This window comes from Salvelinus sp. IW2-2015, linkage group LG1 (genome assembly GCF_002910315.2).
Source record: "Salvelinus sp. IW2-2015 linkage group LG1, ASM291031v2, whole genome shotgun sequence".
NCBI classification, from domain to species: Eukaryota; Metazoa; Chordata; class Actinopteri; order Salmoniformes; family Salmonidae; genus Salvelinus; species Salvelinus sp. IW2-2015.
The window spans coordinates 32,178,301-32,205,567 of record NC_036838.1 but is presented as its reverse complement, the minus strand read 5'-3'; the positions used below and the strand labels follow the sequence as shown (position 1 = coordinate 32,205,567).

Here is a 27,267-nt window from a genome sequence, read left to right as displayed (position 1 = left end):
AGTGTGTCTGTGTCTTCTCCCAGGACTGCCTCAACTCATTCCTGACATCCGTGAAYAGGGGGCGGGGTCTGTGGGGGCTGGCTGGCTAGCCGGTGACTGACGGTGGGAAGTAAGCCCCTGCCAGCATGGTTTCAGGGGCTGGTTGTGGATTTGGCCAAGACAGGCATAGCTTAGTCACAGCCCTGCCCAGGACCTCCATCAGCTCCTTGTTGTAAGGATCCTTGTCAGAGATCGGACGGGCAGCCGGCATCTCCTCCTTGTCCTCATCTATGTCACCCTTCACTCTGAGCCAGGATCTCCATAGGCATTCAACTGGCTCGCATGGAAGTCTCTCAGCTCCCGGTGCGCTGCGTCCTCGAAAGAAGCAGCAGTTTGGGGAAGGGCTGAGGTGGAAGCTCTGTCAAGTATTGGAGCGTATTGCACATTATTTCAGCCTGAGGAGAAAAATATTTAAAAAACCGATAAACCTGAATGAATCCGTCTGGTACCCACACTCAAAGCTCACGAACACTGTTTGAGTGTGATTGGGAAAGCGATTTATAAAATAATTACCTCAGAATCCTTGGTCTCCTCAAGCGGACACGTTAGCTAGCTATATAGCTAGATGGACCATTAGCAAAGAGTGGGTAGCAAGCTAGCTGACTCAGGCTGCTAAACGGACCAAMGCCGAAGGAATCTAAATCAAATCTAAAATATCTTCTTCGCTGCTCGGTCGAATGTGTAGGCCGTCCGAAATTGAGAAGTTTAGACACAAAATAAGAAAATATTAATTTACAGGTGATAAATGGTGGCTTTGATAAACAGTGGTGGCTGAATAAAGCAAGAGTGACACTCTGGCTGGGCAGTGTGTATTATACCCTCAGGGTATAATGAGTCATGGCCCTGAGGGGCCAATCACTGCCAAGATGGGACTTGGGTGGTTTCAAAGTTGAAAAGTATTCAGTGGTGCTGTCAGGAGACAGCTTATAGCATAGTAATAACTCAAGTTCGAAATGAAGTAAAAGCAGTCATGTACTGTTAATCTTGCATGTAGGCAACAGCAATGTTTCACACTTTTATGACCCCTTGATATCCTCAAATGTATGAAATATTGTGGTTGACAATCAAGTTTTGATCATTACTCAGTGAACCATGTCAGGTAGTTATGTAAAAAGAATATTTAATATACATATTTTATGTGCCAATAATCTACTCCAGGGTCAACTCATATTGGGCTGTCGAAAGGATAGTAAAATGGATGTTAAAAAGATGTTGGCTGTGAGAGTGAATATTAATTGAATTGATCTGATGTTTGTCAGATTTGGTTTACCGGCTCTATCACCGGCTTCCAAACCAGGTGAGTTGGATTTTCGTAGGTTTTTCAGCATGACCAGTCAAAATTGTATGTTGTTATTGATGTATATTTTTTCTCTTTGTCTATTAGGTGCATCAGTTGCAAATAGTAAACTAACTGTGAGTATCAATGGGGTTCATATAATTTATTTATTTTTCTATTGCGACAGTGCCTGCACATAATCAGCACATTTACTGTAGGTTGCTATGACAATGTTGGTGTTTCCCCTCTATTAATTTGGCAAAATAATATGGAACAGGAAAAAATATAGTGATGGTAGATGGAAAAGCTTTCCCAAAAACCTTCTCAATTAAAGGACCCCCCCAGAGGAAGTTGCCCCCATTATTTCGAAGCAATTTCTAGTCCTAAAGAGGGAATGCACTTTTAGGTTCCACCTCCGAAGAATGACGAAGGCTACATATACATATTCACGAATTGGGTGTGGTAATTTCCATGTGGAGTTGATAAACATCAACAACAAGGGCACTGACAGCTGTCAGAGTATCTAGCTAACATGCTAACCTTATCTAGCTAGCTATCCTGCTAATCTTATTTAGCTAGCTAATGTTATCTGTTGTTGCTGGGTTTTACTACACCGTATTCAAAAGATTAACCAGATGGCTCTATTGCTGGTTCTGTAGATGGATTTATCATAATAAATTATTTAGGGAAAACTTTGCCACAGATGGAAACCACTGGACAATCTTTGACTTCTCCATCTATTGTTTTTTCCAAAGTTTGGCATCTTCCATTTTTTATTTCTCCAAATATGATAGCAGCCTACACCAGAAATAACTAATTTTGATAACCATCTAGATGATACATAGCCTACATACAGTCTACTACTCAATGGGGAGGGCATGAACGGCAACACCGGGACACAGTGCCCTTCGCTCCCGCTTGACAAATACTACTGTCCGGTAATGGCATGGGAAGTAGCTACCTAGTAGCCATTAGCCAATATCAGGGTGACAGTCACAGTAAGCACACGTATACAACAAATTAAGTAACAGTAAACCCATCATAAATAGTTTTTTATTTATTTTTTTATTTATTTTTTTATCCCCTTTTTCTCCCCAATTTCGTGGTATCCAATTGTGTTAGTAATTACTATCTTCTCTCATCGCTATAACTCCCGTACGGGCTCGGGAGAGACGAAGGTCGAAAGCCATGCGTCCTCCGAAGCACAACCCAACGAAGCCGCACTGCTTCTTAACACAGCGCGCATCCAACCCGGAAGCCAGCCGCACCAATGTGTCGGAGGAAACACCGTGCACCTGGCAACCTTGGCTAGCGTGCACTGCGCCTGACCCGCCACAGGAGTCGCTGGTGCACGATGAGACAAGGATATCCCTACCGGCCAAACCCTCCCTAACCCGGACGACGCTAGGCCAATTGTGCGTCGCCCCACGGACCTCCCGGTCGCGGCCGGCTGCGACAGAGCCTGGGCGCGAACCCATCATAAATACTTTTAATCAAAAACAAACAATCGTCAGTTTTATAACTGAAAATTGACAATTATTTGTGTAAAAGTAATAGTGAAATATGACTGACTCATCCATAATTGTCAATTTTCAGTTATAAAACTGACGATTGTTTACTTTTGATGAAAAGTAATTATGATGGGTGTACTGTTACTTCATTTGTTGTATGCGTGTGCTTACTGTGACTGTCACCCTGAAAAAAAAAATATATATATTTGTATATAAGTGTGAAGTGCAAAAACATAAGTTTGCTCACCCTATTTTAATTTGATCCGTGGACACGGGGCTGTTTGACTCATCTCAGTTGCGAAGAGTAGTAACTCAACAATGTCATGCTGGTAGGTAGTAACATTCAAATAAAATGAAACGTAGGCTGAAAATAATTTCTATGTCAAATCATAGGAAAATACAAAACAAAGTGGGCAGTTCAGATTTGTCACTTCAAGCCCAAATATATCATACTTTGACTAAATCGTTGTGCAACAAATCAAATAAATGTTTATTGGTCACATACACATGGTTAGCAGATGTTCATGCGAGTGTAGCGAAATGCTTGTGCTTCTAGTTCCGAACTCTAACAAGTAATCTAACAAATTCACAACAACTACCTTATACACACAAATGTAAAGGGATGAATAGAATATGTACATATAAATATATGGATGAGCGATGGCGTGCGACATAGGCAAGATGCAGTAGATGGTATAGAATACATTATATACATATGAGATGAGTAATGTAGGATATGTAAGCATTATTACAGTGGTGTTATTTAAAGTGACTAGTGAAACCTTTATTAAGTCAATTTATTTAAGTGGCCAGAGATTTTAGTCTGTATGTTGGCAGCAGCCTCTCTATGTTAGTGATGGCTGTTTAACAGTCTGATGGCCTTGAGATAGAAGCTATTTTTCAGTCTCTCAGTCCCAGCTTTGATGCACCTGTACTGACCTCGCCTTCTGGATGATAGTGGGGTGAACAGGCAGTGGCTCGGGTGGTTGTTGTCCTAGATTATCTTTTTGGCCTTCCTGTGACATTGGGTGCTGTAGGTGTCCTGGAGGGCAGGTAGTTTGCCATGTGCAGACCGCACTACCCTCTGGAGAGCCTTGCAGTTTAGGGCGGCGCAATTGCCGTACCAGGCGGTGATACAGCCCAACAGGATGCTCTCGATTTTGTATCTGTAAAAGTTTGTGAGTGTTTTAGATGACAAGGCAAATTTCCTCATCCTCCTGAGGTTGAAGAGGCGCTGTTGCGCCTTCTTCACCACGCTGTCTGTGTGGGTGAACCATTTCAGTTTGTCAGTGATGTGTACGCCGAGGAACATAACTTTCCACCTTCTCCACTACTGACCCGGGCTCCCTCTGCTGTTTCCTGTAGTCCACGATCATCTCCTTAGTTTTGTTGAAGTTGAGTGAGAGGTTATTTTCCTGACACCACACTCCGAGGGCCCTCACCTCCTCCCTATACGCCGTCTTGTCGTTGGTGGTAATCAGGCCTACCACTGTAGTGTCGTCTGCAAACTTGATGATTGAGTTGGCTTGCATGGCCACGCAGTCATGGGTGAACAGGGAGTACAGGAGAGGGCTGAGGACGCACCCTTGTGGGGACCCAGTGTTGAGGATCAGCGGGGTGGAGATGTTGTTTCCTACCTGGCCGTCAGAAAGTCCAGCACCCAGTTGCTCAGGGCAGGGTCAAGACCCAGGGTCTCGAGCTTAATGACGAGTTTGGAGGGTATTATGGTGTTAAATGCTAAGCTGTAGTCAATGAACAGCATTCTTACATAGGTATTCCTCTTATCCAGATGGGATAGGGCAGTGTGCAGTTAGATGGCGATTGCATTGTCAGTGGATCTATTGGGGCGGTAAGCAAACTGGAGTGGGTCTAGGGTGTCCAGTAGGGTGGAGGTGATATGATCCTTGACTAGTCTTTCAAAGCACTTCATGATGACGGAAGTGAGTGCTACGGGGCGGTAGTCGTTTAGCTCAGTTACCTTAGCTTTCTTGGGAACAGGAACAATGGTGGCCATCTTGAAGCATGTGGGGACAACAGACTGGGATAGGAATTGGTTGAATATGTCCGTAAACACACCMGCCAGCTGGTCTGCGCATGCTCTGAGGACGCGGCTAGGGATGCCGTCTAGGTCGGCAGCACTGCGAGGGTTAACACATTTAAATGTTTTACTCACGTCAGCCACGGAGTAGGAGACCCCCGCAGGCTTTGGTAGCAGGCCGTGTCAGTGGCACTGTATTGTTCTCAAAGCGAGCAAAGAAGTTGTTTAATTTGTCTGGGAGCAAGACGTCGATGTCCGCAACGGGGCTGTTTTGCTTTTTTGTAATCCGTGATCGCCTTGCCATGATTAAAAGTGGTGGCTCGCGCTTTCAGGTATTGCGCAAATGCTGCCATTAATCCACAGTTTCTGGTTAGGGAAGGTTTTAATAGTCACAGCGGGTAGGTACGACTTCTCAAATGCACTTGCTTATAAACTCACTCACCGAGTCAGCGTATACATCAATGTTGTTGTCTGAGGCTATCCGGAACATATCCCAGTCCACGTGATCTAAGCAATCTTGAAGCGTGGATTCCGATTGGTCAGACCAGCGTTGTATTGACCTGTTCACGGGCGTTTCCTGTTTTAGTTTCTGTCTATAGGCTGGGAGCAACAAAATGGATTCATGGTCAGATTTGTCGAAGCCAGGGCACGGGAGGCCTTTGTGTGCATCGTGGAAGTTCGAGTAGCAATGATTCAGAATTCTGACAGCTCGTGTCGCGCATTCGATATGCTGATAGAATTTAGGGAGTATTGATCTTAGGTTAGCTTTGTTAAAATCCCCAGCTACAATAAATGCAGCCTCAGGATGTATGGTTTCCAGTTTGCATGGAGTCCAGTGAAGTTCTTTCAGGGCCGACGAGGTAACTGCTTGGGGGGGATATACATGGCTTTGACTATAATCGAAGAGAATTCTCTTGGAAGATAATGCGGTCGGCATTTGATTGTAAGGAATTCTAGGTAAGGTGAACAAAAGGACTTGAGTTCCTGTATGTTGTTGTGATTTCACCATGAGTCGTTAATCATAAGGCATACACCCCCTTCTTCTTACCAGAGAGATGTTTGTTTCCGTTTGCACGATGCGTGAAGAAACCGGGTGGCTGTACCGACTCTGACAACGTATCCCGAGTGAGCCATGTTTCCGTGAAACAGAGAATGTTACAATCTCTGATGTCTCTCTGGAAGGCAACTCGTGCCCTAATTTCGTACACCTTGTTATCTAGAGATTGGACATTGGCGAGTAATATGCTAGGAAGGTGGATGGTGTGCTCGTCTTCTGAGTCTGAGCAGTAGGCCGCTCCGTCTGCCTCTCCTGTGGTGACCGCGTTGATTTGGGTCGGCCTCTGGGATAAGATCGTATGTCCAGGGTGGAGGTCCGAACAATGGATCCGCTTTGGGAAAGATGTATTCCTGGTCGAAATGATGGTAAGTTCACATCGCTTTTATATCCAATAGTTCTTCCCGGCTGTATGTAATAACAACATTTTCTGGGCTAACAATGTAAGAAATAGTACATWAAAAAAACAAATTACTGCATAGTTTTCTAAGGACCTGAAGCGAGGCGACCATCTCTGTCGGCGCCAACAACATGGTTAAGGTCTGGCCATTATCTTTCAGCTCAAAAAAGTGGATTTCTACCGGTGTGGGCGTTTAAATGTTAACTAGCTACAAAGTAGCTTACTTGACAGAATGAGATTGTGATTATTTGAATCAATCCAGTATACTCTACGGAAACACTGCTAACCAAAAAACTGCTAGGTGCATGCAAACTTGAATTAAAGGGTTGTAACGGGTTTCGTCCTCTTCGTCTGAGAAGGAGTAGCAAGGATCGGACCAATGTGCAGCGTGGTAAGTGTCCATAATGAGAATTTAATAAATCAAATGAACACTGAACAAAATAACAAAAGTACAAACAAACAACCAAAACAGTCCCCTAAGGTGACATCCACTACACAGAAAATAATCACACACAAAACACAATGAAAAACAGGCTACCTAAATATGGCTCCCAATCAGAGACAACGACTGACACCTGCCTCTGATTGGGAACCATACTAGGCCAAACACATAGAAATATAATCATAGAACAAAACATAGAAAAACAACATAGAATGCCCACCCTAACTCACGCCCTGACCAAACTAAAATAAAGACATAACAAAGGAACTAAGGTCAGAACGTGACAAGGGTAATAACTACATTAAAAATGTCAACATTTTTCCCAGACCTCAAAAGTGGTCTCCTGGTGTGGTTTTAGCATTGTTGTTTACTTAGAACATCCATTTTTTGGTTTTTATATAAGAAATATGTGATTGAAAGATCTAAACCCTGAAAAAAGGGTGAGGGAATCCGAAACCTGAACACTCCCTACCTCCCCACCACCCTTCCGACAGCCTTGCAGGCATCATTTTTCGGTGATATTCATTGCTTTGATCTCAAAATAGTCATCCACGTGAACCGTGTAGAGCTGTAAAAAAAAACGTGGGGGTCTGACGAAAAGTGGGCAGACGCAGTGTGTATCTCCCATTGAGCTATAAAAGAGAGGGGCAAAAAATATCTTCTCCCTGTGTGATCGCTGTGTGATTGCTTCTTTGGCGGCTGTGTCATCACACATTCCATGCAAAAACTTTGTTCCTGTCTGGGAAATTTGGAATGCAACTCGAGGTAAGTAACCTGTGTTCGAAATAATGCTGCGATTATACTTGATGAAAAGCTAATTATAGTTGCGTGTATGTTTCAATAGCACAAATTATTACACACAAAGTTAACATTAGCTAGTTGATGTTAGCCAGCTAGCTACGTTAGCATCTAAGTTGGCAAGCTAACATTACCACCTGCATGCCTCCACTAACTATGTGTTGCCTCAGCTTACTTCACATGTCTGTCTAATAACCCACGGAACACTTATATGCATTGGAGGAAGCGAGGGAGTAACTTTATAAACTTGGTTGCTTTGTTACTAAACCTAGCATGGTAGCGCGGGCAGCTGCACAACAACGGTGTATACTGGGGTCATAATGTTCCAATACTCTAACAATGATACCAATGAATAGGTACACGCTAGTGCCGTGTTTGAGTACTTACCTTAGGCAAACCCACATTATCACACTGTAGGTAGTCTCTAGTTATTATTTAGGAAATTAGAAAATCAAATGTACTTATTATTATACTGTGTTATCATACTGTGTTGTTGGCATCTTTGTATTAAATAGTGTAATTTATGCTTTCGTTTTCAGAATGAGAGAGTTTTAGGAGAGGGAGTCACTGTCTAAGCTTGAGTCAGGTTTGAGGTTCAAGTGGAGCTGGGCCTGGCTGAAATTAGATGCAAAGACTTATGTCAAGGGATTGCAGCACACCCCTCCCACGTATAAAAAAATAAATGTAAAGATAGACAAGCCAGGTCATGCAATTTACAGACGGTTACTGTTTATTATTATGAGCATTAAAATAATTTTTGTAAAAATAATGGGGGTTATGAGTCGTGTATGACAGGTCAGATTATATTAAAATGAGACAGAGTTGTTTAATGTTGGCTGAAAATAAAGTAGTTATTTAGCAGATAGCTTAGACCTTCACCTTACACTTCTTCATTAAACCCACTGGAAAATACATGTCCACAACAAGTAAATAAGAAAATCCGAACTCTGTCTGGGGAGACAGATGATCATGTCATAATTAACCTTAAACCCAGACCAAAGAGCCTAACTCCCCAATACCGCAGGACACAATTTTCTCTGTCTATTGTGGTTTGGAAAGTTAGGAGTATTGAGATTGTTCAAATAGGTACTTGTTATTCTCTGACAATATGTAAGTAATATGCAAATTGTCACCTTTTTGGACCCTCACCTGTTTGCATCCCTGTTTATTGGAGAAGAACAAGCCTGTGGTTTTCTGTTTGTAAGAGGATGACAGGATTTGGTTTTCCTCGCTTTTTCAATGTGATGTTATGAATAGGAATTTGTGAACACCTGACTTGTCTTTATGGAGCACATAAATAACACCTCTCCTCCCTCTGTGGCGTTAGGTCAGCGTTGAGGTCCTGAAGAAGCGGGCAGAGCGCTTTGGCATGAACGTCTCCTCTGTCGCCAAAACGGTAAGCTGACTCATGAATTCACTACATAACCAAAATTATGTGAACACCTGCTCGTCTTCTCTCGATCGTTCTCTTCTCTTGATCGCTCTCTTCTATATATCGCTCTCTCTCTATCCTGTATGGCGTCGTGTGGGCGAACGGTTTGCTGATGTCAACGTAGTGAACAGAGTGCCCCATGGTGGCGGTGGGGTTATGGTATGGGCAGGCATAAGCTACGGTCAACGAACACGGTTGCATTTCATTGATGGCAATTTGAATGAACAGAGATACCATGATGAGATCCTTTGGCCCATTGTCGTGCTATTCATCTGCTGCCATTACCTCATGTTTCAGCATGATAATGCACGGCCCCATGTTGCAAGGATCTGTACACAGTTCCTGGAAGCTAAAAATGTCACAGTTCTTCCATTGCCTGCATACTGACCAGACATGTCACCCATTGAGCATGTTTGGGATGCTCTGGATCGACATGTAGGACAGCGTGTTCCAGTTCACGGCAATATCCAGCAACTTCGCACAGCCATTGAAGAGGAGTGGRTCAACATTCCACAGGCCGCAAAATCAAGAGCTTGATCAATTCTATGCAAAGGAGATGTGTCTCACTGCATGAGGCAAATGGTGATCACACCAGATACTGACTAGTTTTCTGATCCACGCCATTACCATTTTTTTGAAGGTATCTGTGACCAGCAGAGACACCTTTATTCCCAGTCATGTGAAATCTATTGATTAGAGCCTAATTTATTTAAATTGACTTGATTGCCTTAAATGAACTATCAATGTACTTTACTCAAACCAGTGAATATCACTTATTATGAATGAGATTATTAACTATCAGCTCTTGGAATATCCAGGGCATATACTGTTTGTATTTTTGTTCTAAAACAGCAAATCCAGAATTTCTTAAATATGTCAAGGGACAAGACATCATAATCCTTCTCGAAACATGGTGTTGTGGAGGCATTGATACTCCGTGTCCCTCAAGCTACAGAGAAGGTTTACTACCATCAATCAAACATAAAAACATTAAACAGGGTCGGGACTCCGGTGTAATCATAATTTGGCATAACCAAATTTGGCTAAAATTTAATAAAGGTACAATCAATTTTGACAATGATGTATACATACAGTGCCGTGGAAAAGTATTTCCCCCCTTTCTGATTTTCTCTATTTTTGCATATTAATTAAATAAATACATTATTTTTTTTAAGTAGACCCAGGAAGCTAGGCATATGTCACGCGTCACTACTTCTTTACAGGAGMGCCATTTGAACGTAAACTTTATTTTATTTTATCAAAATGCGTTTTTTGGTAGAAATGCCTTCTGGAACGTGAACTTTCATGTGCCTTAATAACARACTTGAATGCCGTCTGTAAATACGAATACAATTGTTAAATTATGAGCCTAGTTTGTTTATCCACGGAAAAAGTCAGCAACCTTCCCGCTAGCCATGATTGGCTGAGATAATGAGTGGGCTGGACATGCCGAGAGATGAGTTCGGATTGGTCTGCCATATAGCACACTTCTGTATATAACATAATCTGGTCAGTATGTGTAGGTAATCCTATCTAAAGCGGCTTTTTTGAAAGATTTCACGTAGTAGAACTGCATAAGTGTTGCTCTCCACTTTCTGGAGGCCCGAGTTTTGAAATCAGTAGAATTAAAGTCTGATAGCTAAGGAGATGGAGAAAATTCTTGTGTTTGTCTGCATATTTGCAATCAGAGTCTAAAAGAGAACCCACCAAAGGCTGTTGTATAAAACACCTGTCTCCGGATTACATCTTCAAACTAAGGGCAACCATGGCATCCGTGACAGAGAGGGTGAAGCGTCAATCCATGTATACGGATAAGAGAGCTAGCTACATTTTCAGATATATTACAAGTTTCTAATTTTGTCAAAGTCGTTTTCATTTCAAGTTAGTGTACTGTTAGCTAGCTAGGTAACGTTAGCTGCCTAGCTCGCTAGCTAACGTTACATGTATGGTCTGTGTAATAATATTATTCGTATCTCAGAGCCATTGCTAGTTTTCGCCTAATATTAGCTAGCTAACATTGAGCCTGGTTGGTTGGCTACCTGTAGATTCATGCAGGGTAGTAACGTTATGAGTTGGGATTATGGACCATTGTTTAGCTAGCTAGCTAGGTGTTTATCCCACTGAGCTGTATGGAACCAAAAGTCAGGCTTTGAGTAGTACACATACAACCCGGCTGACAGAACCTTCTCTCCCAGAGTTATAGCTACTGCAGTCCCTGTACTGGGCAAAGTAAGCCAAGCACTAAATTCCTAGAATTACTAGTTAGCCCTGTCCCGGACCTATGGGTTCTCAACAGCCATCTGATAAAAGTTAATGTTCTGTATGCTTACGCACAATGTGCTGTCTCGCTCCATTTGTTAAGGCGATTCTTTCACTACTGTCGATCTGCAGGATGCTTATTTTCATAAACATTCTGCCAGCACATAGGATGTTTCTCAAGTTCGCCTTTCAGGGCATGGCCTATAAGTATCTCACTGGTCCATTTGGACTATTACTAGCCCCTCAGATTTTCAACAATGTGTGGAGGTGGCATTGAACCCACTGAGGTGCAGGGGGCTCAGAATCTCTGTGTACTGTATATAGATGACTACCTGCTTTGTACCCACACACAGGAGCAAGCAGTTAGAGACACGGCTATCCTTACAATCCACCTCACAGAGCTTGGTCTCAGGATCAATCCAATAAAGAGCTGTTTGGTGCCCGCACAGAACAGAATATCTGGGCGTCAGAATAAATAATATTTATTTCCGGGCCACCCAATCAGAGAGGCGAGTCACGTCATTCCGCCTATGCCTCTTCGTGTTCAGGCTGGGGCATACGGTCACAGAAAGGATCTCTGTATATTGGCGTTGATGACCTCCACTGTCTTACAGTGCTTCTAGCTCTACAGCAATTTCTGCCTTTTTATTCAGAATCGTAACGTTCTGATCAGAATGGACAATATGACTGCAGTGGCATACATCAACCGCCAGGGTGGCACCCAAACCATGCACCTTCACAAACTCCTTCTGTGGAGCAGAGTACAGCTCCTTTCTTTACATGTGACCCATAATGAATACAGAAGCGGACTTGTTGTCCAGAGGGAATCCCTTGTACGGGTAGTGGGAACCTCACCTCTTTTGTAGTGGCCCAAATATGGGAGAAATACGAACAGGCGTCCGTAGATCTTTTGGCATTGTGCGTAAACGCACACTGCCCACTGTTCTTTACACTGGCAAGCGACGATGCGCCACCATGGGTGGACGTGATGGCACACCCATTGCCAAGGGTGTGTCTTTACACTTTTCCCCCTCTGTCTGATTCTTCCCACTCTCTCCAGAGTGAGGGAACGACCAGCCCTGGCAGTTACCGTTATGCAGGGATCTGTTGACCCAAGCAAACAGAGATTTTCCGTCCTCGTCCGTACATGCTGGCTCTTTGTGCCTGTTCCGTGATAGGATGAATCTTGAAGGGCAGCTCTGCCATTTTTCAACCTTATATTCATCATCTCCAGCACCAAACAAGTGTCTACATTAATGAACACAGCGTGTTTCTATGATCTGTAGTTAAAAAGATAAGAAAGGTCTTAAGAAAATGCTTCTCTGTGAAATCACAGGTTAGGATTAAAATGAAAAAATTGTTTTTTTTACAAAACCTGCAACGAGTTCTAGCCCAAGGGAGGGTATTTGCTTTCTCCCCACGTTACCCCGAATCTCAATGTTTGAAAATCACTATTTTCAAAATGCTATGAACTTTGAAACTTTTTTTTTCTTCTCCAAAACGTGACGTTTTCACATATGTTGACCTGATACTCCATGTGTAACTCTGTGTTGTCTGTTCACACTGCTATGCTTTATCTTGGCCAGGTCGCAGTTGCAAATGAGAACTTGTTCTCAACTAGCCTACCTGGTTAAATAAAGGTGAAATAAAAAAAATAAAAAATACTGTGCTGGAGATAATGAAAATGAGGTTAAAAAGTGATGAAGTTGCCCTTTACTGTGACATGCCTACCGTTCTGTGTTGTGGAGACTATTCAGAGCGCTAGGCCCCTCTACACACTCACTTTATGACAACGAATGGCGTGTGTTTGAGAGATGATGGCGAGCGGAAACGGGTTACTCCCTTTCTATGCTCATTTTCAGAGGTACATTGCTTTCTGCGGGACCATCTCTGCCTGCTATATTTTATTTTTATTTTACTTTATTTATACAGGTTTTTTCTCATTGAGATAATATCTCTTTTCCAAGAGAAACCTGGTCCAATAGCAGCAGGGGAACAACGTTTCAGACAAAACAACTTACATACACTAACACAACATTAAACAAAACTATAAACACACATACAGTACAACAATTACATATTACATTAAAAACACAAACATTTACTAAAAACAGCTGGCCTAAAACAATTACACTCTTCTATGATATATACATCGATCAAGTGTTTAAACTCCACCAACGAAACTAGATCATCACATTTTAAAATGTTCAGGAGAGAATTCCAGGACCACGGTGCTAAGTAACTGAAACTATTTCTACCATGACCTGTTCTAATTTTTGGTACTGTTAGAAGCAAATCAGAATGGGACCGTAATTGATATTTATTTATTGACCTGACTAAAAAAGAACAGAGATAAAATGGCATTTTACCCAATATGGCCTTATAAATCAGTGTATACCAGTGTTTAAGCCTACGCAAGGTCAATGACGACCAGCCAACAGAGCTGTAGAGATCACAATGATGTGTTAGACGTTTCTGATTTGTAATAAACCTGAGGGCTGCATGATACACTGAATCAAGTGCTCTCAGGGTAGTGGCTGAGGCCTGCATATATATAACATCACTAAAATCTAAAACTGACAGTAATGTACATCGTACCAGCTCCTTCCTGGCCTCAAAAGAAAAACAAGCCTTATGTCGGTAATAAAATCCTGTTTTCAGCTTGAGCTTCCTTATCAAGTTCTCTACATGCACAGTGAAGCTCAGCTTATCATCAACCCACACACCCAAATATTTCTACACTTTAACATGCTCTATAGTATGTCCAGCCAATGTAGCAATGACATGATTTGTAACATGCCTGGCATTTGAAAATATCATGCATTTTGTTTTACCCGAATTTAGAATCAGCTTTAAATCATACAGATTCTGTTGTATGATGTTAAATGCTCTTTGGGCATTTTCAAAAGCTAAATATAAACTACTACCACTTGAATAAAGAACAGTATCATCTGCATAAAAATGAACATCCGCTGTTTCAATAAGATCCCCAATGTTGTTGATATACAAAATAAACAACAGTGGGCCCAAAATAGAACCTTGCGGAACACCTGAGCACACCTCTATGGACTCAGATTTACAACCATCTGCCATTACACATTGTGTACGATTTGATAGGTAATTTATAAACCAATCTAGAGCATGACCAGTAATTCCACAACATTTTAACCTTTGCACTAACACAACATGGTCCACGCCTTCGACAAATCGATAAAAACGGACACACAATGTAACTTCTTATCAAGAGCATAGTGGATGTCATTTAACACCTTCAATGTTGCTGAAACAGTGCTGTGGCCAGACCTAACACCTGATTGCATTCCATTTAAGATGTTGTTTTCTTGGAAGTAGGTCTTTAGCTGCCTACTAACTAAGGACTCCAGTACATTTGACAGTACAGACAATTTTGATATGGGTCGATAGTTGTCAAGTAGCGAGGGATCTCCACTTTTCAGGAGAGGCAGTACAAAAGCAGATTTCCATAACTTGGGAATTTCCTTAACATCAAGCGTAAGGTTAAAAATACATGTTAACTTCTCTAGGGTAGGGGGCAGCATTTGGAATTTTGGATGAAATGCATGCCCAAATTAAACTGCCTGCTTCTCGGGCCCAGAAGATATGATATGCATATAACTGGTAGATATGGATAGAAAACACTCTAAAGTTTCCAAAACTGTTAAAATAGTGTCTGTGAGTATAACAGAACTGATTTGGCAGGCGAAAACCTGAGAAAAATCCATTCAGGAAGTAGTTTGTTTTTTGTTTTTGTAGTTTTCTATTCAATGACATTACAGTATCCATTGACTTAGGACTCAAATTGCAGTTTCTATGTCTTCCACTAGATGTCAACAGTCTTTAGAAATTGTTTCAGGCTTGTATTCTGAAAAATGAGGAAGTAAGAGCAGTCTGAATGAGTGGACCCTAAAGTGTCACAGACGTTTTTCATGCGCGAGACCGAGAGAGTGCGTTTCTTGTTTAACTTTTAAATTGACGACGTTATTGTCCGGTTGAAATATTATCGATTATTTAGGCTAAAAACAACCCGAGGATTGAATATAAACATCGTTTGACATGTTTCTATGAACTTTACGGATACAATTTGGATTTTTTTGTCTTCCTGTTTTGATTGCGTTTGAGCCTGTGGATTACTGAAGAAAACGCRCGAACAAAACAGAGGTTTTTGGATATAAAGAGACTTTATCGAACAAAAGGAACATTTATTGAGTAAATGAATGTCTGCTGAGTGCAACCATATGAAGATCATCAAAGGTAAGGGATTAATTTTATCTCTATTTCTGACTTGTGTAACTGTTCTACTTGGCTGGTTACTGTTTGTAATGATTTGTCTCGTAGGCTATGTTCTCAAATAATCGTAAGGTATGCTTTTCGCCGTAAAGCATTTTTATAATCTGACACCGTGGTTGGATTCACAAGAAGTTAATCTTTAAACCTATGTAAAATATGTTTTGTTTTCTGAATTTTTATAATGAGTATTTCTGTATTTGAATTTGGCGCCCAGCAGTTTCACTGGCTGTTGAAGAGGTGGGACGCTAACGTCTCATGTACCCAAGAGAGGTTTTAAGGGGGGAGCAATGATGTCTGCGGCTAGGTGTAGGAGGCGGGGGTCTAGTTCATCAGTGCCATGGGGATTTAAAAAAATCAATTTCTTTCAGGGCTTTACACACTTCTGAAACAGAGAAGGATGAAAAGGAGAACCTGGTGAAGGAGTGCACAGGGGTGTCAGGTAAATTTATAGGGGGCTCAATTATACCTTTTGACCTTTTCAAATAAACTGCCTGCATCTAAAAAATGCTGGTTCAAGGCTTTCAGAATGGAAGTTCTCTCAGTTACAATCTGTGTGTCGACCAACAATTGTTAAGGAAGCTGTGTATCTTTTCTGCACTCCAAACCTTTCACTACTTGCCAAAATTTGGATGGATTATTTGAATTTTGTGAATTAGATTTCAGGTAGTGGTCTGCTTTCAATTTATGGATCATAGCCACACCCATATTTCAAAGACGTTTAAAAGCCATCCAATCATCTGCCAAACCAGTCCCTCTTGCTTTAGCCCACCATAGCATTTCGTTCCCTTATGATTTTTGTAAGTTCCTTAGTAAACCAAGGGTTCTCTATATAAGCTTCAACAACGATACAGAGGCGAGACACCCCCTTATCTGACATTTTATGAAGGGCGGCGTCGCTTTCACCCGCTATCCAAGAAGCTAGTCCCATCCTGGGACCTATCTATTGTGCTTGAGGCCATTTCACAGCCGCCGCTGGAAAGCTGGGAAGTGAGACTTATCTCATTTAAAACTGCTTTACTTTTAGCCATTACATCCGCATAGCGAGTGGGAGAGCTGCACGCACTGTCTGTCCACCACTCATGCCTGCACTTTGCCCCTGGGTTGTCCAATGTTACCCGACAACCTAACCCCGCTTTTGTGCCTAAAGTAAGTAGTGCTTACAATAGACTCACTTTGGACCTGTCAGCCTTTCACCCACTGCCTTTTTCCATTTTGGAGGAATGGCGTCTCCACCGCTTGTGGAGCATCTACATGGACAGGACAAGAGCCCTTAGAAAGAGCGACTAGCTCTTTGTCTCTTGGGCACCTCCCCACGCAGGGAGGCCCATTTCTCGCCGGCTCTTATCCCATTGGATAGTGGATGCTATTATAGTGGCCTATAATAGCAACGGTTTACCACCTTCAGAGGGCCTGAGAGCTCATTCCACTGCAAGTTTGGCTGCGTCATGAGCATTGTTTAAGGGCATCTCTGTTCAAGAGATCTGTAATGCTCCATGTTGGGGAACCCCCTCGTTAGAGCATACGGTGCTTAGTGTCGGGACTTCTGGGGGTTGATTCTGTCTAGACAACCTGGCTTCGGAGAGTATATGAGAACTACGGGAGTTGGCTATATCCCCATCGTAAAAGAGATCAAACAAGTATTTTGAAATTAACCTTTGGGTTACTTGACGTAACCCCGTTCTATGATAATGAGTGACGTCTTTCACCACGTTTCCCTTCACGCTTTGCAAGAAGAAAACATATACTTGGAAAGTAAAGCTAGTAGGGGATGACGGAGCCTTATAAAAGATTGGGGGCTTCCAACTATTCGCCATCGCTCGTGTCTGTCTACAACAGATGTGTGATTGGAGCTTCCTTGAATCATATACCCATAGTGAGAGACCTCACTCATATTATCATAGAACCGGTGTTACGTCAAGCAACCAAATGTTTCTTTCTTTAACCGGTGATCCATAATCAAACAACGGGAGAACATCGCTAACTACACATACAGTACATTCGTAAAGTATTCAGACCCCTTGACTTTTAACACAAAAAATACGTTGCAGCCTTGTTCTAAAATGGATTAAATGTTTTTTTTTTTACCTCATCAATCTACACACAATACACCATAAAGACAAAGCAAAAACGTAATTCTTTTTATTTTTGCAAATGTATTAAAAATTAAATGAAATATTACGTTGCGTAAGTATTCAGACCCTTTACTCGGTACGTTGTTGAAGCACCTTTGGCAGCGATTACAGCCTCGAGTCTTCTTGGGTATGACACTATGAGCTTGGTACACCTGTATTTGGGGAGATTCTCCCATTCTTCTCTGCAGATCCTCTCAAGCTCTGTCACGTTGGATGGGGAGCGTCACTGCACAGCTTTTTTCATGTCTCTCCAGAGTTGTTCGATCGGGTTCAAGTCCGGCCTCTGGCTGGGCCACTCAAGGACATTCAGAGACTTGTCCCGAAGACACTCCTACGTTGCCTTGGCTGTGTGCTTTGGGTCGAAGGCGAACCTTCGCCCAAGTCTGAGGTCCTTAGCATTCTGGAGCAGGTTTTCATCAAGGATCTCTCTTTGCACAGTTCATATTTCCCTCGATCCTGACTAGTCTCCCAGTTTCTGCCGCTGAAAAACATCCACACAGCATGATGCTGCCACCACCATACTTCACCGTAGGGATGGTGCCAGGTTTCCTCCAGATTTGACACTTAGCATTCAGGCCAAAGAGTTCAGTCTTGGTTTCATCAGACCAGAGAATCTTGTTTCTTATGGTCTGAGTCCTTTTAGATGCCTCTTGGCAAACTCCAAGCGGCTGTCATGTGCCTTTTACTGAGGAGTGGCTTCCGTCTGGCCACTCTACTGTAAAGGCCTGATTTGGTGGAGTGCTGCAGAGATGGTTGTCCTTTTGGAAGGTTCTCCCATCTCAACATAGGAACTCTGGAGCTCTGTCAGAGTGACCATCGGGTTCTTGGTCACCTCCCTGACCAAGGCCCTTCTCCCCCGATTGCTCAGTTTGGCCGGGTGGCCAGCTCTAGGAATAGTCTTGGTGGTTCTAAACTTCTTCCATTTGCAAAAATGTCTAAATACCTGTTTTTGCTTTGTCATTATGGGGTATTGTGTGTAGATTGCGATATTTTTTTTATTCAACCCATTTTAGAATAAGGCTGTAAAATGTGGAAAAAGTCAAGGGGTCTGAATACTTTCCGAATGCACTGTACATACAATAAGTGTTTTTCTCATAATAAATAATTTGCTTAATCAATGTCTAGTTATTCATAAAGACAATTCTTTAGATTAAGTGACAGGGCATAGGACAACCGTCACACAGGTAACATATTTATTAGTTAAAAGATAAGTGAAAAGTACAAAATGTCAATTTTCAGTTGAGGCGTTTTCTTTTTTGGTACACCACTTTTTCTGTATTGAACTTTATTCTTAAGTTACACACATACAGTAGCTTTTATAGTGTGGACTTTATCGCCTTATGGAAGATGGTGGCATCTCTCAATTGATCTGTTCAGGGATTGTAACTTACATGTTTTGTTATGTATTGTGACGATATGGCTGTCGTTAGTAGAATGTAGTCATGCTATTGAGAACACTGTCACCGTTGGACAGTAGATCTGTCAATTTGCAAATCTTTTTTTTTTTCTTGATGGGAGGTAATCAGTGAACCTGACTTAACCCTTACCTCACCCCTCTCACACATTTGAATCCTTCCTTTGTCTTTTGTGTTGTCGTCCCTCCTGCTATGAGGCTTGCGCTGTGAGGGGAGGGGTGTACATCAGATTTTGGTCAATGCCCCCCACTCGAATCCACTATCCTGTTTGATTGTCCTTGAGAGGCTCTCGCTGGTCAGGGATAATGGCTAGTGACAGGATGGAGAAAGGCCCTGGCAGCCACGGTGATTGTTACAGAGAAGGGGTCTGTCACTGCAACCGGCCAGCCACCTGGAGAGAAGAGCTTGCTTGTCCACCTCAGAGCTATTGTGCCAGGGTGACTAGGCTAGGCAAGGCCAGTCCAGGCTGGGAAGAGAAGGCAACAACAGTAACACATGGGAGCAGGCTCTAGGGGCAGCAGAGCACAGCATTGTTCTGTCAGGACTGAGGTTCAGTTAGCAGAGCAGGGAGAAGGAACTTCTCCCCTTCAGGGTTCTGTGCTCTATTCTACAGGACCTTTGTGGACTCTGTGCTTTGTTGAAACAGCTTTGCTCTGTAACGTCAAGGTGATGTGCTCCTACGCTGCCATTCTCATCTGCTCAGATAAGATTTTGATGCAATCACCCTCTTGATGTGATTGACGTTGTTCCCTCACAGTCAGTTGAACTCTTTTCTTTTAAAATAATTAAATTATTGCTGCTACAGCCTTACTGTTCTGTCAATGGAATGCTACATTTCTTTCCTCCGAATAAGTGCTTTCTCACTCCAATTGAGCTGGTTAAATGTGAAAGCCAGTGAATGGAGCAACCTCAATAGGCGAAAATAAACAATTGCATTGGTCCAGGAATACAGCGGGGGAGAGCCAGAGGGAGGGAGAAAGGCCCCCCTAACAAGCTAAGATTCCCATGGAGACTTACGCACTTAGGCCTCTCTCTGTTTAAAGCAGGCTCTCGTAAAGTACTTCAGCAGTAGATGATTTCTTTTCTTATAACACATACTCACTCTGAGACACACACACACACACACACACACACACACACACACACACACCACACCACACACACAATTTGCTCCTCACTTGTCCAGCACTAGCCCTCAGAAAAGCAGTCCATTGTTTGCAAGTGAAAGGCTCTTGTTTCAGCTGTGTAACTAAATCAAGAGCTCCTTCCACACAGAGGCCTACACAGCCTCACTCCTCCAGATTGTGTCCATTCGAGTGGCCGGGGTATTAACTGTGTTCCCCCATTGTTAGGAGAGCACCCCCACAACCTCAACCACTTGCCCCACGCCCAATTTCTCCCGTGGTCCAAGTTTATGCCCTCGCCTTTCCYCAAGGTTTCCATTTCAACCCTTTTAGAAAGACAGCAGTGAAGGAGGTTGGTCAGTGATCCTATTTGAAGTGTGTATTCCATTTAGAAAAGGGGGCAATGTATGGTTCTAATTTTAAATAAATGGATGAAAATTTATAAATTCCAATCTTTCTAAATTTGAGTTGTCAATCTACTACTTGTATGGTCATATTAGAGCCATAGGCTATATCTTTTATGTATCAGTAAGCTTATATCAAGACCTCACACTGACAAAGAATTTATTTGTATTTAATTTGTTGTTTTTTATGGGATAAGGCAAAACCTGAACACTGTGAGAAGTGCACATGGGATTTACAAGGTTTGGAGAGAGTACGCATGGTTTCCTAAATCTAGGAACTGAGCCTCGGGTCAGGTCATTGGTTCCTCTTCCCAGTGCACCCTCTTTGTATGATGTCATTGTGGCAAGCCTCTGCCAGCTAACCCACTTTGCAGCTACACAAGGACATGAGAGGAGCCTTTTTTAAACAGGGTTTGTTTATTCTTGTTTTAATTGGTTAACCATTTAAAGGCCCAATGCAGCCATTTCTATCTCAATATCAAAATATCAAATTATTTTATGGGTAACAATTAAGTATGTTACTGTGATTGTTTTCAGTCAAAATGTTCAAAAAGAAACAAATCACTTCTTAGGAAGAGCAATTTCTCAAGCAAGAATTTTGCTAGGATTGTCTGGAAGTGGTCTGAGTGGGGAGGGGGRAAACTGAAAACTAGCTGTTTGGAACTCTCTTTCTTATTGGTCTATAAAGCCATTACGTCATWTACGATTATGAAATATCAAACTGTTGGGGCGACAAAACAAACTCAGGCAAGACGTCATAACATGCTCCATATAAGAGTTCTCATAGCAGCCGCTGGGCCAACCACCCTTCGATCAGTCAGTATCACACAGCTGTGTTCTGGTTTGCTTGTAGCCTACAACGAGCATGTAGATTACTCTACTGTATAAAAATTACAATTTACATGTGGAGTCAACTATGAATGTTACAGCAGTAAAATTGTATTTTAATTTAATAGACAAGTTCAACAATATAGGCCACCTACTGCAGTGCAACAGTAGCACCATTATCTGCTTGATTTCTTGCAGTGTAAACACTTGCCTGGAAAAGTCCAACCTCAGCAAATATAGGGTTAAATAAATTCACCATCAAAAGGTTACAGTAGTAAACTCCACATCCAAGAGGAAAACAATTAGCCAGCTATCAACTCCAGTAAAGTTTGCAAGTGCATGAACGTTTATTTGGCTGTTGGCATAATCACCCGCCGGTAGGCTATGCACATTTGCAAGCAATGTGTGTCGATCGATCTGTTTCTAGCTAGTTTTCTTCACTTGCATACCAGTAGATAGAGCTGGATTTGTGATTATTATCCATAGTGTCCAGCATGCTGCTGGCACTGGCCGTGCTAAGAAGTCTGAAATGTGATCGAACTAGCAAGTGTTTGACTAGGAAAATATTCTCAATCCCTTGCTGAATGAAAATCACCCACAATTCCAGTTTTCATTTAGAAGCTCAAGCTAGCAACATCAAAGCAACTTTGTAATGACAGACCCACCAATCTGTGCTCCTGCGTATCGTCACCTGTCGCACAAACAGGCAGACGGACTGACAGCCAGGAGACAATATTATTAACCTCTAAGGCGTCTGTGTCCCTATACCGGGACGGTTGTTGCTAACGTGCGCTAATGTCACTAGAATGAAGTTGTAAGTAAGAGCCAACATTCCAGGACATAGACATGTCTTATATGGGTAGAAAGCTTAAATTATTGTTAATCTAACTGCACTGTCCAATTTACAGTAGCTATTACAGTGAAATAATACCATGCTATTGTTTGAGAGTGCACAACAACAAACAACTTATCACGACAACTGGTTTGATTACATTCAGTAATCTTGCTCTGATTTGTCATCCTGAGGGTCCCAGAGATAAAATGTATCATAGTTTTGTTTGATAAAATCAATTTTATATTCAAATGTAGGAGCTGGGTTCTACAGTTTGAATCCCTGCTGTGTTTGTTCGTAATATCTATTACCAGATCTAATGTGTTATATTCTCCTACATCAATTTAACAATTCCACAAACTTCAAAGTGTTTCCTTTTCAAATGGTTTCAAGAATATGCATATCCTTGCTTCAGGTCCTGATCTACAGGCAGTTAGATTTGGATATGTAATTTTAGGTGATTTAAAAAAATAATAATTAATGGTCCTATCCTTAAGCGGTTTTTAACCATTACGACATGCATTTGTCAGCTAAATTACAAGTTTATTCTGTATCACTCAACTCTCATTCATGAGTCTTATTTGTATTGAGAAGGATATATGTACATGTAGCTAGATATGTATTGTTGATGTGTTGCTGTAGTCATACATGGATCAGAGGGACAGAGAAAGTGCGTAAGAGAAATTATCAATAGGCATATGCATTAAATTTCCTGGAGAAATCTGACCTGCAATTTGTAAACAAAGCTGCTGTACTTATAATTAGTAAAACCTTTATTGGTATCACTTTGAAGTGATCCAAATGGCAAATGTATCTTTCATTTATACATTTAGAGATATATATTAAGCCAGAAATAAAGTTAAATTGTATTTAGTCTGGATTTAAAGATGCACTATGCGGAAATCGCAATGTCATTTCCTGGTTGCTAAAAATCAAATAGTTTGCCTAAATTCAGTTTGTGACAGAGTAAGCAAGTATAGTGTACCGTCTAAACTGCTGTGAAATATATTTTCAAAATAATTTGTATTTTCAGTTGTTTGAAGCTGGTGTACAAAACAGAAAGAAAAAAAATCTAAACGGGGCGGATAGAAATAGCGCACATTGAACAGCTCTACTGTTTCTTAGACTTGCGTTCAATGAGTGACAGATCTATAACTCACATTTCTATGCTTTAACTAATTTACCGCCTGACAGGCAGACCAAAACTCTATCCCACCAAAACAGGCTGAAATTTCAGGTGGTCTTTTATAACAGTTTTTACACTAAAATGGCATTATCAATTTCACAGTATTTTTCTAACCTCATAGTGTGGGAATATGTAAAACACAGGAAAATCATGTTTTTGACTGCACTGGGTCCTTAAGTTTTCTTGTTTGGTAAGGCCTTCATACACGATTACTCAATTGCGGTCTGCATGAAAATTTCATCTGCTGTTGCTATTGAATCATCTATTAAATTATCTCTGCCAGCAACCTCATTGGCTTTGCTGTCATTTACTGTCATATTACATCACATTCACTAATGTTTTACATCTGTAAAACAACTTGTACCAATTTGAAAGTTAGTATTGTCTTTTTAAGCGAAGTAAAAGGCTAATGATAGCCTTCTGGTAATTATGTTACTGTGATTTAGTAGTAGCTGGTGGTGATGAATTTCCTCATACAGATCTGTAATTTCAGTCAGTTTCAGCCTTTTATAATCCCTGTTCCTGAATTAATTATCAACCCAAAACTGCCCTTCTTTCCCTCTCCCCTGCTCGCACGCCATGGTACAGCAGGATCTTCTCCAGCATTATGTAATTGCCCAAAGAAGCCATGTCCCTGAGGTATGCGTGGTTAGGGCTAAGAGAGCTTTAGTTACCAGTGATACCTCACCCCCACTGCCTTTTCATTATCCGAATCTCATTTCCTTGCGGACTTGGTTATGACCGAACCCTCATTACTCCACCTCAGCCCCATGCTGAGCGTTCCAGTCCGACCTGGAAAGGAGGGGTGGTGTCTCTAATGAGGGGTCCCCGGGGATCGGGGGCAGGGACCCGAGAGCGGGTGACGCGCCTGTGGACCTGGCTGTGTTTGGGAGGCGTGATTGGACTAACGTGATTGTCTAAACCACTAATTAAGAAAGTATTATTGGTGCAGCAGTGCTGGCAGCTGGTGTTAGGGAGAGAAGTGAGAAGGTAGAGGTGGATTAGCTGGAGAGAGAAAGAGAACCATTTATAAGGTAAAGAGGCTTGAAGATACAATCGGTTACAGTGGCTTACGTTGAGATTTTGTTTTTGTCATTACCAAGCAACTGGAATTTGAATGATTTTATTTTGCTATCTGACCGTGTGTTCTTTAATTGGATCTCTGGGTCAACAACATGGCCTAAATGTAACTATTGTTAAAAAAATATATTGGTTCTCCACTCTTGTGTTCAGACCACTCTTGTTGTGACGTGTCTTGTAAGAGCGCTCTAATTTACTTCTGCTAATGCTAATACAGGGCTCCAAGCTAATGATGGCTAGCTCCCAAGTAGTCACTGCTGAGTACACTACAGGGATTTTTCTGCCAATGAAATCCTTGGGTGGGCTGCCTAAGTGTTTTTTTTGGGTCACCTAAGTCCAAACAGTGTTAAAAAAATATATATATGAGAAAAACAACCTGCACTCACTAATTGCATAGTTGAGCAGCAAGATGGTTAAATGCCAAGTTGATTAGTTGGTCAATATTTTCAAGTAGTTGACTTTTTCCCCTTGACTTTTTCCACATTTTGTTGTGTTTAAAATTGAAAAATTGAATTTAAAATTGATTAAATTTGGATTTTGTGTCACTGATCTACACATAATTCCACTTTGACACTATGGGGTATTATGTTTTTACACATTTAAATAAAAAGCTGAAATGTCTTGAGTCAATAAGTATTCAACCCTTTTGTTATGGAAAGCCTAAATAAGTTCAGGAGTAAAAATGTGCTTAACAAGTCACGTAATAAGTTGCATGGACTCACTCTGTCTGCAATAATAGTGTCTAACATGATTTTTAAATGACTACCGCATCTCTGTACACCCCGCATACAATTATCTGTAAGGTCCCTCAGTCGAGCAGTGAATTTCAAACACAGATTCAACCACAAAGACCAGGGAGTTTTTCCTATGGTTTGCAAAGAAGGGCACCTATAGGTAGATGGGTAAAAAAGCCCTTTGAGCATGGTGTAGTTATACATTTTACATTTTGGATGGTGTATCAATATACCCAGTCACTACAAAGATACAGGCGCCCTTCCTAAATCAATTGGCGGAGAGGAAGGAAACCACTCGGTGATTTCACCATGAGGCCAATGGTGATTTTTAAATGGTTACAAAGTTAAATGGCTGTGATAGGAGAAAACTGAGGATGGATCAACAACATTGTAGTTACTCCACAATACTAACATAAATGGCAGAGTAAAAAGGAAGCCTGTACAGAATAAAAATATTCTAAAGCATGCATCCTGTTTGGAGTAACGCATTACTGTAATAGTGCAAATTAACTTTTTGTCCTGAATACACAGTGTTATGTTTGGGGCAAATGGTGGTGGCTTGCATCATGTTATGGGTATTCTTGTCATCGGCAAGGACTAGGGAGTTTTTTTAGGATAAAGATAAACGGAATAGAGCTAAGCAAGGCAAAATCCTAGAGGAAARCCTGGTTCAATCTGCTTTCCAACAGACACTGGGAGACAAATTCACCTTTCAGCAGGACAATAACATAAAACACAAGGCCAAATCTTTACTGGAGTTGCTTACCAAGAAGACCTGGACCCCTTTCTGTGTTTACAAACATTGCCGCACGATGACGATGCGTGCAAGTTGGTGGCAGAACAAGGGGGAGTTCTTATAGAACGGCAACAAAAGCCTATATTTGCATGTTGCTTATGAATTAATTTCACACTACTTTTGGATTGTAATTGGATTTTAAGGCTCATATGAATGTCCTGCTTAATGTAATGTTTGTCATCATTGCAAATCAACTGAATTATACTGAAAAAACAGTTAAACTTCAACCCGTAAAATGGCACTTTGGCAAGCTTTTACGACAGCATATATCAATGAGAGTTAGGATTCTAGCTAACAACTACTGCATCCAAACTAGTTACAGTATTTTGCAAAGATCACAACCAAATACAATCTTAGCGATGGTTCAAGCAAGAATCAAAACGTATGAGAATCCCAAAAAAGGGATTTTGTTTAGAAGTAATAAAAACGTAAATCTAGGGTATGTTGAATGGGCACAGATGGCGATGGCTTTCTTACTGCCGCCAAAAGTTGCGCGCATCAGTGAGTGACGTCAGTGTTTCATGTACTAGAAAATGGTCTTGAATGTTCCTAAGTGGACGAGTTACAGTTTTGACTTAAACCGGCTTGAAAATGTATGGCGAGACTTGAAAATGGTTCTCTAGCAGTGCTTTTGAAAAACATGTTTTGACTTTGTCATTATGGGGTATTGTGTATACAGTTGAAGTCGGAAGTTTACATACACCTTAGCCAAATACATTTAAACTCAGTTTTTCACAATTCCTGACATTTAATCCTAGTAAAAATTCCCTGTCTTAGGTCAGTTACGATCACCACTTTATTTTAAGAATGTGAAATGTCAGAATAATAGTAGAGAGAATGATTTATTTCAGCATTTATTTATTTCATCACATTCGCAGTGGGTCAGACGTTTACATGCACTCAATTAGTATTTGGTAGCATTGCCTTTAAATTGTTTAACTTGGGTCAAACGTTTCGGATAGCCTTCCACAAGCTTCCCACAATAAGTTGGGTGAATTTTGGCCCTTCCTCCTGACAGAGCTGGTGTAACTGAATCAGGTTTGTAGGCCTCCTTGCTCGCACACGCTTTTTCCAGTTCTGCCCACACATTTTCTATAGGATTGAGGTCAGAGTTTTGTGATGGTCACTCCAATACCTTGACTTTGTTGTCCTTAAGCCATTTTGCCACAACTTTGGAAGTAT

At 41.5% G+C, this 27,267-nt stretch overlaps 1 protein-coding gene across 1 annotated transcript in view; it reads left to right on the top strand.

Annotated features, from left to right (window-relative positions):
• LOC111965484 (SAP domain-containing ribonucleoprotein) overlaps positions 1-27,267 on the top strand; it is a 60,976-nt gene that overhangs the window by 16,366 nt on the left and 17,343 nt on the right. The window contains exons 7-9 of the mRNA XM_023989663.2: positions 1,299-1,336; positions 1,424-1,452; positions 8,886-8,954. Of these exons, the coding sequence (XP_023845431.1) occupies positions 1,299-1,336; positions 1,424-1,452; positions 8,886-8,954 (136 nt within the window). The remainder of the gene's footprint in view (positions 1-1,298; positions 1,337-1,423; positions 1,453-8,885; positions 8,955-27,267) is intronic.